Source organism: Chiloscyllium punctatum, chromosome 40 (assembly GCF_047496795.1).
Source record: "Chiloscyllium punctatum isolate Juve2018m chromosome 40, sChiPun1.3, whole genome shotgun sequence".
Taxonomy (NCBI): domain Eukaryota; kingdom Metazoa; phylum Chordata; class Chondrichthyes; order Orectolobiformes; family Hemiscylliidae; genus Chiloscyllium; species Chiloscyllium punctatum.
In genome coordinates, this window is record NC_092778.1 from 559,663 (window position 1) to 579,012 (window position 19,350).

Genomic DNA, 19,350 nt, shown 5'->3' on the forward strand with positions numbered 1-19,350 from the left:
ATTTGTGAGGCACAAATGTGACTTACGTTGAAGATTTTTTCTTTGGGAACAGTGATTTGTTGGTATTTAAGAGATAACTATAATGAGGACTTGGGCAAAGGGATGACTTGCTACAAATTTCACTTGCCTACCTCTTCAAAACTTGCAGCATAGCTTGTTTGAATGTTTTGTCTGTACTGAAGAATAGGAAATAACTTTTTTTTTAAGTTTAGAATTGGAACAAGAACATTTATTTAATGCCACTGACAAATGGTACCAAGCAACTTCACAAAATTTGACATTGATCTACATTAAATATTAAAGCTGGGGAGGAAGGCTTTAAGGACTGTTTTATTGTAGAAAAGAGGCAGGGTTGTTCATAAAGGGGAATTCTAGATCTTAGTTCTTCAACAACTGAAGGTTTAGCCACCAGTTAAAATTTGGGAAGCATTACAGCCCACAATTAGAGGAATGTAGGGATCTTGAAGGAATAAGCCCAATACTAGTTATTAGAACTTTTTTGTGATATGTAAAATAGGTAGGATACGGATATGAAGTATGGTTTATATTTGCTGGTGGATCACATCTAATGATATCAAAATGTCTTAAGTGCTTATCATTCAGCCTCCCCACTTCAAAAGGAATTAATGGTAAGTTCAAGGGACTAATAATTCAGAGACCTATCTTTGCCAGGTCTGACCTACATGTGGCTATATATTCAGTGATGTGGTGGACTCCACTCCAGTGATGCATTCACTTGTACCAACCACTAGAAATTTAAAAAGGAATGAAACTAGATGCAGCAAGACATTGATTAAAGCAGGACAGACAACAGCAAACACAGCTCTCCCAGATGTTGGTAAAGGGAGATTTTGGAGTGGCAGTGGGGCTGTCTCACCAGCTAATCGGGCAGCAGCCTGACATAGTCCTACTCATGGAATCATACTCTACACACAATGTCCCAGACAACCATCACAAGTCTATGCCATCAACAGCTCAAAACCAGCAGAGGTGGCAGCACAGTGCTACACAGCCAGGAGAGAGCAGTTGTAGTAATCAGTGTTGACCCGGAACTAATGAAGCCACATGGTATCAGGTCAGACACAGACAAGGAAATCTGCTAATTACCATGAACCACACAATCCCACATGCTCCCCCCCACATCAGCTCATTAATCATTACTACTATGATGGAGTACTAGTCCTGCCACATCCAGTTGTGAATTGTAACAGGCAATTAGCTAACTGGAAGAGGAAGCTCCACAACATCTTCATTCTCAAAAGCAGGGGAGCTCAGAACAACAGTGCAACAGAAAAGGCTGAAGGACTTTGCCATAATCTTCAGCATATGCCAAGTGGATGATCCATGTTGGCCTCTTCCAGAGGTCTCCATCATCAAAGATGCTTATCTTCAGCCAAATGATATTGAGAAATGGCTGGAGACACTAAATACTGCAAAGGCTAACAGCATTTTCGCAAAGTATTGCAGATATGATCCTGAACTTAGCACACTCCTAACCAAGCTGTTCCAGTACGGTAACTATACTGACATCTACCTGACAATGTGGAATTTTACCCAGGTATGTCCTTGCACAAAAATCCAACCTGGATAGCTACTGTCCCATTGGTCTGCTCTTGATCATTAATAAGATGATGGAAGATGTTGTCAATAGTGCTCTCAAACAGCCCTTGCTGAACAATAATTTGCTAACTGATACTGAGCCACTCGGCTTCTGACCTCATTCTTACCTTGGACAAAACAGTTGAATTCTAGAGATGAAGTGACAGCGAACCCAAGGCCACATTTTACCAAGTAGGGCATCTCGGAGTTCTAGCAAAATGGGAGTCACAGAATCGGGCGTGGGTGGAGGTGGTTGGGTGAGTCCCCTCTGGTTGGAGTCAAACCTGGCACAATGATAGATTATTGGAGGTTAGTCATTTCACTCCATGATATCTCTGCAGGAGTCCATCAGGGTAGTGTCAGTGGCTCAGTCGCCTTTAGCTACTTCATCAATGACCTTCCTTCCGTCTCAAAGTCAAAAATGGTGATAGTGGGCTAATAGCACAACGTTCAGCATGATTTTTGGTTCTTCAAATACTGAAATAGACATTGTCTAAATGAAACAAGACCTAGACAATATCAAGGTTTTGACTGACAAGTGACAACATTCATGCCACACAAATGCCAGGGACTGGCCATTTCCAACAAAAAATAATCTAACCATTGCCCCTTAACATTCAATGTATCATCATTACTGAATTCCTCATGACCAGCATCCTAAGGTTACCATTGATCAGAAACTGAATTGAACTAGCCATATAAATAAGTGGCTACAAGACCGTATTAGAAGCTAGGAATCCTGCAGCATATAACTTACCTCCTGATTCCCCAATATAGAATTCTGTGACCACCATTTACAAGGCAGAAGTCAAGAGTGCAATGGTAAACTCCCCAATTGCCTAGATGCGCTCCAACAACACTCAAGAAACTTAATAGCATCCAGAAAAACACAGCTCACTAATTGGTACCACGTACACACCATTCATTCCCTCCACCACTGATGATTTAGTTGCAGTAGGATGTAGTGTCTACAAGATACATCGCAGAAATTCACCAAGGATCCTTAAGTTGTACTGTTTGAACTCATGACCACAATCATATAGAAGGACAAGGGAAAAATGCATGGGAACACCAGCACCCAGCAGTTACATTCCAAACCACTCACTGTCCTAACTTAGAAATATATTGCTGTTTCTTCAATATTCGAAGGATCAAAATCCTGCAATTCCCTCCATGAAGGTATTGTGCATCGACCTAAACCAATTGGACTGTTGTGGTTCAAGAAGGCAACTCTCCACTACACTTCTCAAAAGCAGATAGGAATGGGCAATAAATGCTGTCCCAGTCAGTGGCACAACCCATGACTGCAGTAATTTGTTTTTTGTGAGAGCAAAGTAATGGTTGAAAATTTCTCTAGTTTTTTGTGGTTGTGCTTGAAGGAGGAATGTTTGCAATAGAATACTGTGAAAACACTTTGAACTTTGAATAGTTTAATTAAATCAAGCAAGTTGAACTCTAGTTGTCTATTCAATTTTGCCTCAGACTACAAAGACCAAGGACCATCTACTTTGCCTTATGAAAGAAAAACTTACTTTTACATAATTAAAACAATGATCAATTGTTAATCATAATGATTGTTCTCTCAATTAGTCCACAGCAAATTCATATAATTCATAAGGAAGAAAAATTCTTATTGGTCAAGATCTTTGGCAACTGTATTTCAAAGCTACCTGTTCCTTCAGAATATAACACTCACTGCATGTCTTTTCTCAAAAGTACTTCATATCAAAGTAGCCCCTGTAATCAAATCCTGTTATAGTATTCTTTCTTACCGATCTATTATGGGTGGTTTATGGTCAACAATACAAGGTGGGTAACTAACTCTTAAATAAAATAAAGAACACTTTTTGATGGGGAATTTATTGTGCTGATGTGATTGTGAAATTAGGTTGGGGGGGACACTTGAAAAAAACAGTAGATCTTGCAAATGATGTATTCTAGCCCAACTTGTCTCCTATATTGTAGAACATTGCTCTGGTATGACCAATATATTCATTTTCAAGTATTACTTTTTCAAACTGATTTTTATACCAACAAAAGCAAGGGGGTGTTATGTTAACAAGCTGTGGTACCAGTGCTTCTCAAACTATATTGATATTATACATTGTATAAATAAGAAAACTTGGACTTTAATTAGTAAAGAGTTATTATTTTCTATACTTCGGTAATTCCAGTCAAGGTAACTTACCATTGGTCAAAGAGTTGGTGACAAGGTGACCAATTCTGGGTGAAAAGCTCTTTACCTTGCGAGGATTATTGATGGGACTTAGGAGTAGACTGGAGGAAAGGGTGTTCTCAAGATGATGAGAGCAGAGACTGTTACTGCAAGTACAGAACTCAGGCCAAAATGAGTCTCAGAAGGCTTGACCTGGGATGCCAGGTAGAAAGGAAAATTATGGGACAGTCTGGACAATTCCTAGTTGGTGAAGGGCCCTCTCATTCAGCTTCTAACCCAGGCTGCTCTATAAAAAGATGGTTGTACATGTTTCCTGTTGTATATTGCCCCCTATAAAGATGGTAGTGCACTGTAGCTTCCGGATGCACTTTTCCCCCTTAAAAAAGTGTTGGATGCATATGCTCTCTGCTGCTTCTCTGGATGCTCCAAACCACTGCCATCTCGTGGCCAATGGCAGGATTGCTGTTGAGCAAAAAGTTTAAAGTTAAAAATCGCACAGCACCATCACAACACCAGGTTATAGTCCAACAGATTTATTTGGAAGCACTAGCTTTCCGAGCTCTGTTCCGTCATCACAACCACCTGATGAAGGAACAGCGCTCCGAAAGCTAGTGCTTCCAAATAAACCTGTTGGACTACAACCTGGTGTTGTGATTTTTAACTTTGTACACCCCAGTCCAACGCCAGCACCTCCAAATCAAAAAGTTCATAAAATCCTTAGAAGAAACAAGAAGTAGGACATCTATTAACTTTTCATCAAAGAGGATTGTTGAGGTCAGAACAAAGTATTTACTGTCTATTCCTAATTCTTCTGCAACTGAGTGGATGCTGAGACAGTTCAGGGTACTTTTAGAGTAATCCACATCGCTGTGCTTCTAGAATCACATGTAGACCAGAATAGATAAAAATGGTAGATTTGCTTGTCTAAAGGACATCCATGAATCATATTTTTAAAAACTACAATTAATGGTAGTTTCACGGCACCGTTACTAAGACTAGCTTTCAATTCCTGATTGTATTAACTTGAACCCCTATCCCCAGAATATTAGCCTGGGTTTCTATATTACTACCTTACCCATCTTTATAGTTGAAGAAGAGCTTTTCATTATAAACCGGAAGTATCACCCTGTAGATCTTCCCAAATGCAAGCAAGACAAGCAATCAACTAAGTTAAAATTAAAATCTGGAGTATCTATTTTGATCAACCTTAGCCAGGGGTTCTGGCTCAGACATAGGGACCCTTGGAGTCCGGAGTATCATGGTCCATGCCTCCACACTGCAGTAACCTGGGTTGCACTACTATCTCTACAAAGGTAGGTAAGTTCCATAGTATCTGCTGGATTGTGTGGTGCCGGAAAAACACAGCAGGTCAGGCAACATGAGTAGTTGAAGAACTCAAAAAATCCGGGATAAGCCTTCAAGACTGTATATGGGTGTAAGGGCAGCTGCACATAAAGGTGGGTGAGGGGGGCGGGGAAACCAGCTGAGGGGAATAGGTGAAGACTGAACACCCTCCCCAGACAGCGCCACCTATGGCGGAAGGTGTAGGGCTTTGGGGCGGGTCAGGCCGGGCCGCGCATGGGTGTTGTTGCCCTTGTCACAGCCGCTGCGGTGCACGTTGGACACACAGTCCTTTTCAAGATGGCGCTGCGTGTCCTCTCTCGATGCGTCCGACGGTGGCCGCAACCTTGGAGCAGGCCAAGGGCAGGCACGAGCGTCGGGGCCCAGCCTCTCGCTGGAGTCGGCAGCAGCTACTCTCAACACGTTTGCAGCAGGCGGGCTGTTGGCGAGGCGCCCCGGGCTCAGGTAATTTGGAGTTTGGTGATTAGGCCGGACCCTGAGTCCGAGAGGATACTGAGGCAGCGGGTGTAGCATAACCCCGAGTGCCAGCGGCGTCGGAGGAGATTGCGCTAAAAATCCTTCATCATTCGATGAAATTTGATTTCAGGTAGAAAGTGCGGAATACAATGCTATAAACTCCCAAATCGATTTGTGGAGTTTAGAGTTTTAACCTTTGGGGAAAGTGCACTTGGGTTCCTCTGTATTCTTAATTGTCAGGGTCAAATCTTCAAACTGGGTAAGAAGATTTAAAATCAATGCATTTATTAAAAACTTCAGGACGTTTTGTAGTAACAAAAGTAGGAGCAGAATTGGCCATACGACTCCTCAATCCTGCTCGGTTATTCTGTTAAAACTGTGACTGAATCTCTACATAGACTACACTTTCCTTGCTGATTTCCCAGATTTATATATATATCATATCAGACATCATATATATTTCTCTTAGACAATAGAGCACACACTATTGTGACTGCAGGGATTGCACCAAGTGCTGGGGAAAATAGAAGAAATAAAATAACTATGAGTAAATATGATTTTAATAAATGAAAGCTCCTACTGGCCAGATTTGTGGAATTGCTTAATTTTAAAATGCCGTTCATCTGTATCTGGAAAGTACTTGCGAGTATTTTCAGGACTCGGGTAGGTAATTTGAAATTTCACAATCCTCTGAGTGAAGAACTTTCTCGTCTTTTAATCTGAAATTAAGTTTTCTGCCCTATTACCCCACATGTTCCATAACCCTCTTTGAAGTGAGTGAAGTTTGCAATGTGGGGAAAGTGGGAACTAAATTATGTGTAGTTAAAAATCACCCAACACCAGGTTATAGTCCAACAGGTCGGTTTGGAAGTATAAGCTTTCAGAGCGCTGTTTCTTCAACAAGTAGCAAGTTGGGCAGGATCATACAGAATTTTTAGTAAAAAATCAAATTATCCTACAACAGATGCAAATAATTGAACAAAACTAGATGGCTGTTAAGTCTTTAATCACTTAGAATGGGGATGCAGGTTTTGCGTGATTAATTTGTAAATCCCAGAACTACTTTCAAGTCACAGTCCAGACATTACTTAAGGATTTATAACAACAAAGTGACATCTCCGCTCAGACAGCACATTAAAGGTGTGAGGTTAAGGTTAAACACGCAATCAGTCCATGTGACATTTTATAAATTCCTACTTTGAAAATAGGCCCAGTTTGACTCAAGGTTGGGGTTCAAACAGACTTGAACCTCACACCTTTAATGCATTGTCTGAGCTGTCACTTTTTAAATAAAACCTTAAGTTATCTCAGGGCTGTAACTTGAAAGCAGTTCTAGGATTTATATATTAATGAATCAAAACCTACATTCCCTTCTAAGTGATTAAAGATTTAACAGCAGTTTAGATTTGTTCACTACTTTGTGTCAGTTTTATGACACTCTGATCTTTTATTGTAAGTTCTATGTCCAATGATCCTGCCCCACTAGCTACCTGACAAAGGAGCAATGCTCTGAAAACTTGTACTTCCAAATAAATTTGTTGGACTATAACCTGGTGTTGTGATTTTGTGTGTACACCCCAGTCCAACACCGGCACCTCTGCATCAAATTATGCATATTAATTTTCCACAAACAACTCTGCTAATGATTGGATAATTTGATTCTTAGTAATATTGATTGAGGGGTCATCTCTGATCCAGTCTCGTGCAGTGTGCGGCATTGGCAAAAATTGTCAACTTTCAGGTGTTAAACTGTTAAACTGAGGTTCTGTCTTCCCTTAGTGGATGTAAACTCTTCAGGCTGTCACTCTTCAGGCTGTTCTTCTGGAATCCTGGTATTATTACTCTGATTGACACATGGAGGTTTTAAATTGAAGGGATGTTGATGTTGGAAATCAGAAACAAAAACAGAAATTTTTGGAAAAGCTCAGCAGTTCTGGCATCATCTGTGGAGAGAAATTGGAATTAACATTTCAAGTCCAGTGACTCTTCCTCAGAATTGATGGTAGTTGGTAAGACTTTTTTTTATGCAGAAGATAGGGGATAGAGCCGAAAGAGAGAGCAAAAACAGTTGGACTGTCAAAGAAGTGGATAACGGAGCAGCCTAGGAGAATGAATGGTGACTATTAGTGACTAACAATGGGTTGTGTGTAATAGCAGACCATGTGATAACAAGGATGTATGAGGGTTGTAGTAAGGACATGGGGAAGGTGCCTCAAGCCCTTAAATTGTTCAATTCAATATTGATTCCAGAAGGCTGTAGAGTTCTCAAGTGAAAAGTGAGGTACTATTCTTCCAGCTTGTGCTGAGCTTCATTGGAGTGCTGCAGCAAGCCTGAGACAGAGATGTTGGCCACAGAACAAGGTGTGTTGAAGTGGGAGGCAACTAGAAGCTCATGGTCTTTTTTGTAGACAGAACATAGTTGTTATGCAAAGCAGTCACCCAGTCTACACTTTGTTTCCCCAGTGTAGAGAAGACCACACTGTGAGCAGCGAATGCAGTAGATTAGATTGAGTGAAGTACAGGTAAAATGCTGCTTCACCTGGAAGATGTTTGGGTCCTTGCATAGTGAGGAGAGATGAAGTAAACCGGCAGGTGTTACTCCTTATGTGGTTGCTTTGGAAAGTGTCACGGGGCTTTGGGGAAATGTATGTGAAGTGAAGGAGGACTGGACCAATGTGTTCTGGAGAGAATGCTGACAAGGGAAGGGAGGGGAATATGTGTCTAATAGTTTCCCACTGGAGGTGACGGAAATGGCGGCTAATGTTCTGATGGAAGTAGATGCTGGTTCTGTCTGGAACATCTCTTGGGCTTGCCCATACTCCAGCAAAGCTCGGTGGAAGGTGGAAGAACAACACCTGATTTTCTGCTTGGGAACCCTGCAGCCTTCTGGACTCAATATCATGTTATGTAGTTTTACGCTTGAGCACCTTCTCCCATCTCCTTACCCCAACCCTGTCAAACTAGACCGTGTCATCACTTGGACTGCTACCACAAACAATCCATTGTCAGCCACTAGTAGTTGCCATTAGCGGCTATTGATTCTCTCAGGCTGACCTTTACCCATTCCTTTGTCTTGAGTCGACAAGTGTGACACTGGAAAAGGCACAGCAGGTCAGGCAGCAACCGAGGAGCAGGAGAACATAAGCCCTTCATCAGGAATGTGGAGGAGGGAAGGGGGCTGACAGATACATAGAGATGTGGGGCTGGGGGTGGGATGCAGGTGGGAAGTGATTGTGATCGGTCGGTGGGGAGGGTGGAGCAGTTGATGGGGAGAAAGATGGGCAATCTGCTTAACTGGCTTTCCCTGTATTTGGGCTCGATCTCGACCTATCATTTACTCTTCCTCCCCCAACCCCAGTTCCCCCACCAGCATATAGGCCAACCTTCTTCCAAATGCATTCAATTCCAAAGAAATTGGACCTGAAATATTCAGTCTGCTTTCTCTCCTTAGAAGCTACCAGGCTTGCTAAATTTTTCCTGCAATTTCAGATTTCCAGCTTCTGCAGTTATTTGGGTTTTTTTTTCTTATCCCTCATCAATTGCTTAAGCTGTGGCTCTCGCCCAATAAATCGGTAACATTATAAATGTCCATTTGCCATGTTCCTCCTGCAAAAAGGAAAAGTTACATGGAGGAGAAAGCTGGAGGAGCAGCAGTCCTAGTAATCTAAGGACCATGTTAGCGGTGCCAGCAAGGTAGACAGCATCCGGGCTCCTGGGCCCATCCACTCCGGATCAGCTGTTTCCTCCCTTCTTTCCTTCCCCTCTTTGGCATATTTCTTTATCATCTTCGTCAGCAGTGGAGAAGGTGACATTATGGAGGAGGGTGGCTGGAGCAGCACTCTTGGTGAGGTGGCAGCAGAGCCGTGTTTGTGGTATTCCCAGAGCGGTGGACTCCAGCTGTTGTCAAGGCGTTGGCAGCTACAGACCCAGGGGCTCCTGGTTGCGGGGCAAGTGTGGGTCCAGCATGAGATCAGGCATTGGTGGCCTATTGGCGATGTGAGCTCAGCGACGAAGAGATGGTGCCTTGAGTGGCAATGCTGCCATTGGTGGGTCCAATGAAGGCAGCGGAGGAGTGGCAGCTCAGGTGTCAGGCGTCAGCTACTCAGGACTCATGCCACAGGTGGCAAAGCGGAGATAGACTCTGCTATATCTTTTTATTCTTAAACTATTCAAAATAGTGCCAGATTGTGGCGACAATTGAAGTTTAGCATTGTATTTTACTGTGTTGTTCGTTGTAGGCTACAAGTGACAGTAAATCATCATTCATTCATTTGTGAAGGATTATCTCAGCAAATCCTGTGGTCAGGGCCCACTAAATTGTTTTCTCATACTTTTTCTCTGCCCTTAACACCATTTTTTTTTGATCTGTAAATTGTGTTGGGGAAGTTGTATAAGGAAGTTTGAACTAGTGGATGTTATTAAGTCGTACAGCACAGAAACAAACCCTACAGACCATGCCGACTCTAATCACAAACTAAACTATTCCCACCTGCCTGTGCATATCCCTTATCCCTCCAAATCTTTCTTCTTCTTGTACTTATCAAGTACCTTTTAAACGGTATAAGCGTACTCATGTCCGACACTTCCTCTGGAAGTTCATCCCAGAAACGAACCATCCTCTGTGTGGAAAAAGTCGCCTCTTATGTCTTTTTCAAATCTTTCTCCTCTCACCTTAAATATATGCCCCCTAGTCTTGAAATCCATCCACCATAGGGAAAGACACATGTTATTCATCTTACCTATATCTCATGATTTTAAAAAACCTCTAAGGTCACCTCTACGGGCCCCTACACTCTAGTGGAAAATGTCCCAGCCTGTGCAGCCTCTTCCCAATAACTCAAACCTTCTGTTCTTGGTAACATCCTGGTAAATATTTTCTCAACACTCCAACTTGATGATATCCCTCCTGCAGCAGCATGACCAGAACTAGATACACTACTCCAGAAGAGGCCTCAACATGACTTTCCAATTCCTATATTCTAAAGGTCTGAGCAGTAAAGTTAGTTCATAATTGCTTATTTGTCGTTGGAATCTATTTGTAGTAAAACAGTGATTCTTTAATTCAGAAACCTGGTCTATGTTTACTGTCAAGTACTTTGGGGAATTTTGTGTGTTTCTATTAAATCTTTAACTTTTATGACAACTCTAACAAGACTTGATTGAGCTACCCCAACGAGGCGTAACACTACTGTATGTCAAAGCAATGGTGTTTTTGTTTGCCAGCATTAAGTCTTCAGGCCATGCAACTTGCATGTTAAATTAACCTGTTTCTTTCTTTTTTCCTTTTGCAGAGTTGTAGTCTGTTTCTACAGTTGTTGCGTCAGTATGGAGATCTGCCCCCTCTGACTCTTGGCAGCATCCAGGAACGTGTGCTGTATGTGTTAAAATTGTATGATAAAATTAATCCTGATAAGGTAAGGAAACAATGTCACTGACGTTTTATTGAATTTCCGAAATAAAAATGAGATCACTCTGAGAAAATGTGACCTCTTTGAAATGAAGTTGCCGACACTTTCTTCATTTACATTTTTTTTTAAAAAAAGCAACAAACTGCTTAAAATGTAAAACAGGTGAGGTGATGAGATGCAGACCCGGTTGCAGAGACTGGAGCAGAAGCGAGCAGCAGGACCGTGAAAAATTAGCATGTAGCCCTGAACTATCAGGCCAGTGTCAACAACCACCTTTAGATGTTTCATTGTATACAGTTTGTGCAAACATGATACATTTCAAATTTGGCTATAGGTGTCATCTTTCTTATCTCAGGGCAAAGAGGAGTAACATCAATACTGTGCGAATATTTTTGCAGTTTGGTATTTGTATTTTGCCTCTCGAGTCATCAGAGATATTTTCCACTAAGCTTTTATTACTGCTCTGACCCATTGTTTTACTAACATTAAAACACAACGACGTTTACAAATATAAATATGTAAAACCTTCCTGGCGTACCATCATGTCAGTTTGACAGTCCTTTTAGCCGATCTCAGCTTCTCTGTGAATATTCTAATAAATCCTCAGGTTTCCTTGAAGACCAAGAATGCAGGAAGTTCTGGATAACATTCCGGCATGAGCTGAGGGCTGGAAAATAATATTCTCACTTCACAAGAGCAGGCAGCGATCACTTTAAACTAGAAAGAATCTAACTGTGTCCCATTGACATTCATCTAGGCAAGTGGGAAATATTCTATCAAAGGCCTGACTTTGGAGGGGTTGTAAGATAGTTATGAGGTGAGTTAGTTGCTGTTGAATAATGAGCTTCCTTCCAGCTCTTTTGAAGCCAAAATGTTTATGTGGCTGATCCATTGAGTTTCTGCTGCACACAGCCCTTGGAATGAGTTACAGGCTTTACAAATTGCGGAGCTATTTCAGAAGGTTCACACAGCTGTTGATGTGTGTACTATCTGGTCAGGCAGTGAGTAAGAATGAATTTTATCAGCACCATCAACCAGGTAGCAAAGGGACAGTTGTAACTTATGTGGTCCCTGTCTTTTGAGCTACTTTTGAGGCAGGAAAACTCAGTTTTGCTCAGGGGTTAACTGGAAACATCAGATTATCTGTTCACTGTTTTCAAAGGATCAAATCTGTTGTTTGGGCTTAATGTCTTGATTGCTTGTGAATTTTCTCTTGTATTTCTGAAACCTCCTATAGTTACAATATTTCCTTTCTTAAAGCTTCTACCAAGCTCTCATTTTATGAAGGATTTGGGTTTGGATAGTTTGGATCAAGTCGAAATCATTATGGCCATGGAAGATGAATTTGGTAAGTGTGTGTATATGCTAGGTTGTAATGTGTCAATATATCTTGTTGTTTAATCCAACCACCTCAGAATCTTTGTTTATTAAACTGTTCTTTTGATTCACTGAATCTTCTGCCTCCTTTGACTGAAGATGTTTGATTTGTAAGCAGGTGTCTATTCCACAGTCATTGATGTCCTCTTACAAATCAAGTAGCTAATTGTCCATTGTGAGCCCTGATACATTCAGCCTATTCAATCCTATGGGCTTCAGACTGTCTAGTCTTACATGAGAATTCTACCAAAGATTGCATCGCATTCAGATCCTTGTTTGATGAAATAGTTTTAGCCTACATGCAATAACATCTGGTTAACATTCAGACTCAACTTGCAGGTGCTAAGTAACACTTGTGCCACATAAATACCAGCCAGTCAATGACTATCTCCAGCAAGAGGATACTGAACCACTTCCCCTTAACAAGAACAACATTGTCAGTGATTCTACCAGCAGATACATCTCTGGAGGGGAAGGGGTGTTTGCGTTGTGTTGCATCTACTAGGCATATTGTTGTAACCCTCCATAGGTTATTTGACATTAACTCTCAAACCTGTAACGATGACTGTCTAGAACAACACTGGGTAGTCGTTCTTGACAGTTGCATCACTGCAGGATAGTTGTGAGATCTCGATTAGAGGTGATTCAATCTAGTGATAAATTATTCTGTATGGGAAGGTTGTTGAAGGGCTTTAAAAGGCTTGCTGTATGCCCAATGTGGGAACGTGAAGAGTGTTAATGTGTACATTGGCCATGTTGCTTGTCTTTAGGAGTCATTGATCTTCATTTTTCTCTCTTTGAAGGATTTGAGATTCCAGATGTAGATGCAGAAAAGTTGATGACGCCTGATGAGATTGTAACTTATATCGCAGATAAGAAGGATGTATATGAATAATTTTTTTCCCTGGAGACAAAAAGAGGGTAAGAATTTGTTAGATGAGTTCTTAAAAGGGGAAGCGAAGTATGCATTTTCTAACTTGTGCTTTGTCACAAGTACATGCTCTCTGACAGGTGAAGGAGGATTGACTGGGACTGTTCTCCCACAGATAAAGCTCATGCACCAAATCATATTGTTGAGTCATGTGTCTGAGGAATATTGTTTGCATTAATATTTGAGTGGTGGAGGAATTGGTGCTTTGAAACTGTCTTGGGGCTTCAATTAGTCCTCAGGATAGAGGTTGGGACATACACATCCTAACCACAAAAAAGGAGCTTGATCTCTGAATCATTCAGCACACTGGCACCACAATTGGCCCTTTTAGTTATGGTATGGACAGGTGTTGGGATGGCAGTAATAAATCACCTATACACTTCTCTCAGTTCGTCACTGATGATGAAACAAAAAGTTTCCCTTATCTCCCTCAGCAAGGAGACTAGTGCATCTTGAGAGACTTGACTGGATCCCATTGCCTTCTCCAAACCAGAACCCCCAAACCTTTGCAGTCGAAAGGACTGTCCCCTCTTTAGAGATCAGCTAAATTCAGCATAACCTAAAGTTCAAACCTAGCATTGAAAGAAGGCTACTTTACCCTATTAAATACTGACTTCATAGTTGATCAGTGATTTCCAGAAATGTTTTGGAAATGTTTTTTAAAAAAATAAATTAAATTCTAAAACCTGTTTTTGGCTTTGCAGGTACTTGCTGCTGGGAGCTTACTCAATGTGTGAGGGATCACAAGCACTTCTTGATGCATAAGTGCTGGTCTATGGTTTTTGTTATCTGATTATGTTTGTTCTGCCAGTGATATTTCAAGTTCTTGAACACTTGATTTCAGGAATTAATAAATTACTCTTGAACCTGGATATGTGTGCGCGCAGTTTATTCACCCACTAACTTTGATACTCTACCTCTACACGAATTCTAGACTGATGAGCATCAGTGGATGGACATTCTTGTTCCTTGTTATGAACTGGAGGCCACTCAGTACTTTTGAGTCCATTCACCATCCAATGACAGTATGACTCATCCCTGTCCTAACTTCATTTACCAGCTTTGGCTGGTGAAAGTCTGATCTTGGATTTTAAAAATTGTTAATTCAGCTAGCATTCATGTTTATTAATTGAGGTGTGATCTGCCATCTTTTGCTGGAGACAGTTCCATATTTTAATCACTGAATGAAAAAGTGTTTCTGAACTTCTTTCCTAAATAGTTTGGCTCTTGTCACCCACTAAAAGATAGATTTTTCTGTTTAGCTGCTTAATCATTTCCTTTCAAAGTTATGTAAAAATTTCTAACCAATCACCCTCCGCCTTCCATATTACAGGGAAAAGAAGTTGCTTCTATTGCTTTGTACTGGTAAAAGTTGCACTGGTAGCAGGTAACATCCTGATCATCCATGATTTAACTGAATGGCAGAACAGGCTTGAGGAACTGAATTGACTTGGTTTTTCCTGTTCCTTAGATGTCGCTGGTCTCTATCAAAACAGCTGGTAGAGGCAAGTTGAAACTCTAGCTTAATTTCAGTCTGTTTGATATTTTTCTTAGTCAAATGATTTTAAATTTTGATTTCACTGCTGTACTGTTATGTTCCTGGTATAAGATGAATATTAATTATTGGGCTATTTACATTCACTTTGCCAATTAGGTGATAGAGCTGTGCAACACATTGTATTTACGTAGCACCTTTTAATGTAGTTTAAATAGTCCCAAAGTGCTTCACATAAACATTGATCAAACAAAGATTCACACTGAGTCATAGAAGGAGGCATTGCTGTAGATCTAATTAAAATAGAATCAAATAGGATGAGTAATACCGCCATTCAACCCAACTAGTCCATGTCAGTATTTGTGCTCTGCTCAAGTTTCCATTCATGTTTTTATCTCCTCTAAATGGAATCATCATAATCCTCTATTCCCTTCTCTATCATTATACTTGTTTTATTTCCCCTTAAATGCATAAATGTGATTGCTTTAACCATTCTCCATGGTAATAAATTCCATATTCTTACAGCTTTAGGTAATCCATGAATCCATGTAAGATTCTGTAAATCTGTTTTTTAAATTAGAATCAGTCTGACAGTCTCGCAAAGGGCACCTCACACTTTCAGTGCATTATCTGGACCAACGTGACACCAATTGTTAAAATTCACTTGAGAATGTAACTTTTTTAAAAAAGTTGTGTGATTTACATAAGAAAGAACTGAAACCAACATGTTCATTTTAAAAGATGAGAGACTTAACAAACAGTCCAGGTCTTTTTCAATATATAATTTCAGTTACATCACACTGTGAACTTTTGTTATAAGTTCTGTGTTTTATGATCTTCTACTCCGCACCACCTGAAGAAGGAGCAGCATCCCAAAAGCTAGTGCTTCCAGATAAACCTGTTGGACACCTTGTGGTGTGAGATTTTTAGCTCTAGGTAAAGTTTCTTCTGAATCCCTTGTTGGATTTCTTGTTGACAGCCTTATAGTGATGGTTTCTGGTCATGCCCTTCCCATTTCTACATAATTTCCAGCCAATCTATCATTGTTTTAAAGACCCGTATTAAATTTGCCTTTGGCCTTCTCTCAAGACAGAGACCAGGCTGTCAATTCTTTCCTGATGTACAATCCCCATGTTTTTGGTATAACTCTTGTAAGTCTCTGCAAACTCCTAGAGCCTCTTAATTCTGTTGTGTTTTATTTTGTACCTTTTCAAATTCCTCTTCTTTTGTGTGATATGGAGATCAGAACTAGGTTCCTTCCAAGTTTGGCTTTGGGACATTAAAGATCTGGTGTCCCCAGTCCAGTCTCCCTTAACTGTGACTTGGAGGTGCTGGTGTTGGACTAGGGTGTACAACGTTAAAAATCACACAACACCAGGTTATTGTCCAACAGGTTTACAGTATTAGGAAGCACTAGCTTTCGGAGCGATGCTCCTTCATCAAGTGGTTGTGAAGTATAAGATTGTAAGACAGAATTTATAGCAAAAGTTTACAGCGTGATGTAACTGAAATGATATATTGAAAAAATCCTGGATTGTTTAAGTCTCTCATCTTTTTAGAATGAACATGTCGGTTTCAGTTTTTTCGTATGTAAATCCCAGAATATTTTTTAAAGTTACATTCTCAAGTGATCTTTAACAATTGGTGCCATGTTGGCCTAAATAATGCATTTAAGATGTGAGCTGTCCTGTGTGAGACTGTCTGTCTGTGCTACAATGTTCAGACTGATTCTAATTTAAAAAATGGATTTACAGAATCTTACATGGATTCATGCAGTTCTTTGAGCAAAGTAAAATGTAATTCTGCAAGTACACATTCAGCCCACAAACTTGTGTATGTGTGCATGTGGGTGGGTGTGTGCGTGGGGGGAAAGAGTGTGTCAGTGAGTGTGTGTGTGTGAGCATGTGAGGGAGGGTCTACGTGAGTAAGTGAGGACTGCAGATGCTGGAGATCAGAGCTGCTGCGCTTTTCCAGCAACACATTTTCAGGGTCTATGTGAGTGAATGGGTCTGTAGGAGTGTGTGTGTGTAGTGCAACAGGGTCACCTGTAGTGACATGAACCCAAGGTCCCGGTTGAGGCCATCCCTATGGGTACCAAACTTAGCTATCAGCCTCTGCTCGGCCACTTTTCGTTGTTGCCTGTCCTGAAGTCTGCCTTAGAGGACAGTCACCCATAGGTCCAAGGTCAAATGTCCTGGACTGCTGAAGTGTTCTCCGACTGGGAGGGAACACTCCTGTCTGTTGATGTGTGGTGTCCGTTCATCCATTGGCTTAACCTCTGCTCTGTCCAATGTACCATGCCTCGGCATCCTCGCCTGCTGCGTATGAGACAACGTTGGCTGAGTTGCGAGAGTACCTGTCATGTGCATGGTGGGAAGTGTCTGTACGCATAATGGTGGTATGCATGTTGATACTGACATCTTGCAGCATCCACCGTGACAAGGTTGTATGGTGTTAGCCTGAAAGCTGGGCAGTTTGCTACGAGCAATGATTTGTTTGAGGTTTGCTGGTTGGTTAAAGGTGAGAAGTGGAGGTGTAGGGAAGGACTTGGTAAGGGGCTCACACTCATCGATAATGTGTTGCAGGCTGTGAAGAACGTGGCATAGTTTTTTGGCTCCTGAGAACTACTGGACAATGAAGGGCACCCTGTCGGTTGCAACTTGTCTGTCTCCTGAGGAGGTCATTATGGTTTCTCGCTGTGGCACGTTGAAACTGGCGGTCGATGAGCATCGTACCCCGTTCTTGATGAGGCATCCTTGATACTTCCAGGTGTCCGTCACGTTCCTCCTCATCTGAAGTGAATTGAATTTATTGTTGTGTACTGAGGCATAGTGCAAAGTATTGTCTTGTGAGCAATACAGGCAGATCACATAGTTAAGTAGCATGGATGAGTAAATAATTGGTAAACAGCGGCAAAAACACAGGTAGAGGTGAATGTTAAGAGTTTGAGTCCATTTGGTATTCTAACAACAGTAGGGTAGAAATGGCTATGAAACCAGCTGGTGTGTGTTCAGGCTTCTGCACCTTCTCCCTGATGTTAGAGGTTGTAGAAAAACATTGCCCGGTGGGATAGATCTTTTTGAGAATGCTGGAGTCCTTTCCTTTACAGCGGGTCTGGTAGATGGATTCTATAGATGGGAGGTTGGCCTTTGTGATTGTCCGGGCTGAGTTCACCACTTTGTAACTGTCTTTAATCTTGAAATGGGACAGTTGCCATACCAGGTAGTGATGCGTCCAAACAGAATGCTCCCGTTGGCACACCTATAGAAGTTGGCTGGTGTATTCTCCATCATGCCAAATTTCCTCAGTCGCTTGAGGAAGAAGAGACATTTGTGGCACTGTAGCACCATGTACTGTATCATGGTGGCACAGTGGTTAGCACTGCTGCCTCACAGCACCAGAGACCCGGGTTCAATTCCCGCCTCAGGCGACTGTGTGGAGTTTGCACATTCTCCCCGTGTCTGCATGTGTTTCCTCCCACAGTCCAAAAATGTGCAGGTGAGGTGAATTGGCTATGCTAAATTGCCCGTAGTGTAAGGTGAAGGGATAATTGTAGGGGAATGGATCTGGATGGGTTGCGCTTCGGTGGGTCGGTGTGGACTTGTTGGGCCAAAGGGCCTTGTTTCCACACTGTAAGTAATCTAATCTAATTTTTGGGCCTTTGTAACCAGCATATGTCCACATGAAGAGTCCAAGAAAGCTTGTTATTGATGACCACTCCAAGAGCTTGATACTCTCCATTCATTCCATCTCTGTACTGTTAATGTGGAGGGGGGACATGAGTAACATCCTGCTGAAAGTCAATAATGAGTTCCTTGGTTTTGGTGGCATTGAGAGCTAGGTTGTTCTCAGTGCACCATTTTTCCAGGTCTTCCACCTCCCGTCTGTAGTCTGTTTCATTGCAATCTGAGATTCGACTGACTGTGGTGGTGTCATCAGTGAACTTGTAAATGGATTAGTCTGGTATTTGGCGATGCAGTCATGGGTATGCAGTGAGTACAGTAGGGGCTGAGTACAGACCCCTGGGGGGCTCCAGTGTTGGGTGTTGGTGAGGATGAAATTTTGTCCCCAATCTTCACTGATTGTGGCCTGTGGATCAGGAAACAAAGGATCCAGTTGCAGAGAGTGGGGCTTAGTCCAAGATCACTAAGTTTAGAACAGATCCTGTGTATGCATAGGGCTTGTCCATAGGGGATGGCTGTTTTAATATGGTTCAAGTGGAAGATGGAGAAGTGTAGCATTGTGGGGTTATCTGTGGGATTGTGGTAGAGTGAGTCCCTCTCCCACTGCAACTCCCAGGTCATTTCCTCTGCTCTGAAGCTCTTCCACCTATCCACTCCACCCTCTCCTCCTTGACCTATCACCTTCATCTCCTCCCCCACTCACCCATTGTACTCTATGCTGCTCTCTCCGCACCCCCACCCTCCTCTAGCTTATCTCTCCATGCTTCAGGCTCACTGCCTTTATTCCTGATGAAGGGCTTTTGCCCGAAACGTTGATTTCGCTGCTCGTTGGATGCTGCCTGAACTGCTGTGCTCTTCCAGCA

The 19,350-nt window shown here is 41.8% G+C and overlaps 2 protein-coding genes across 2 annotated transcripts in view; both read left to right on the plus strand.

The window, feature by feature from the left end:
* Nucleotides 1-5,373: 5,373 nt before the first annotated feature.
* On the plus strand, nucleotides 5,374-14,179 carry LOC140464272 (acyl carrier protein, mitochondrial-like). Its single transcript, XM_072559132.1, has 5 exons — nucleotides 5,374-5,581; nucleotides 10,885-11,007; nucleotides 12,262-12,349; nucleotides 13,182-13,299; nucleotides 14,014-14,179. The coding sequence occupies exons 1-4, from the start codon at nucleotides 5,417-5,419 to the stop codon at nucleotides 13,271-13,273; spliced, it is 468 nt and encodes a 155-aa protein (XP_072415233.1). The 5' UTR covers nucleotides 5,374-5,416; the 3' UTR covers nucleotides 13,274-13,299; nucleotides 14,014-14,179.
* A 119-nt stretch (nucleotides 14,180-14,298) lies between these two features.
* The window catches only part of LOC140464266 (uncharacterized), a 53,579-nt gene continuing 48,527 nt past the window's right edge, over nucleotides 14,299-19,350 (plus strand). The window contains exon 1 of the mRNA XM_072559122.1: nucleotides 14,299-14,814. Coding sequence (XP_072415223.1) covers nucleotides 14,781-14,814 — 34 coding nt within the window. The 5' untranslated portion in view covers nucleotides 14,299-14,780. The remainder of the gene's footprint in view (nucleotides 14,815-19,350) is intronic.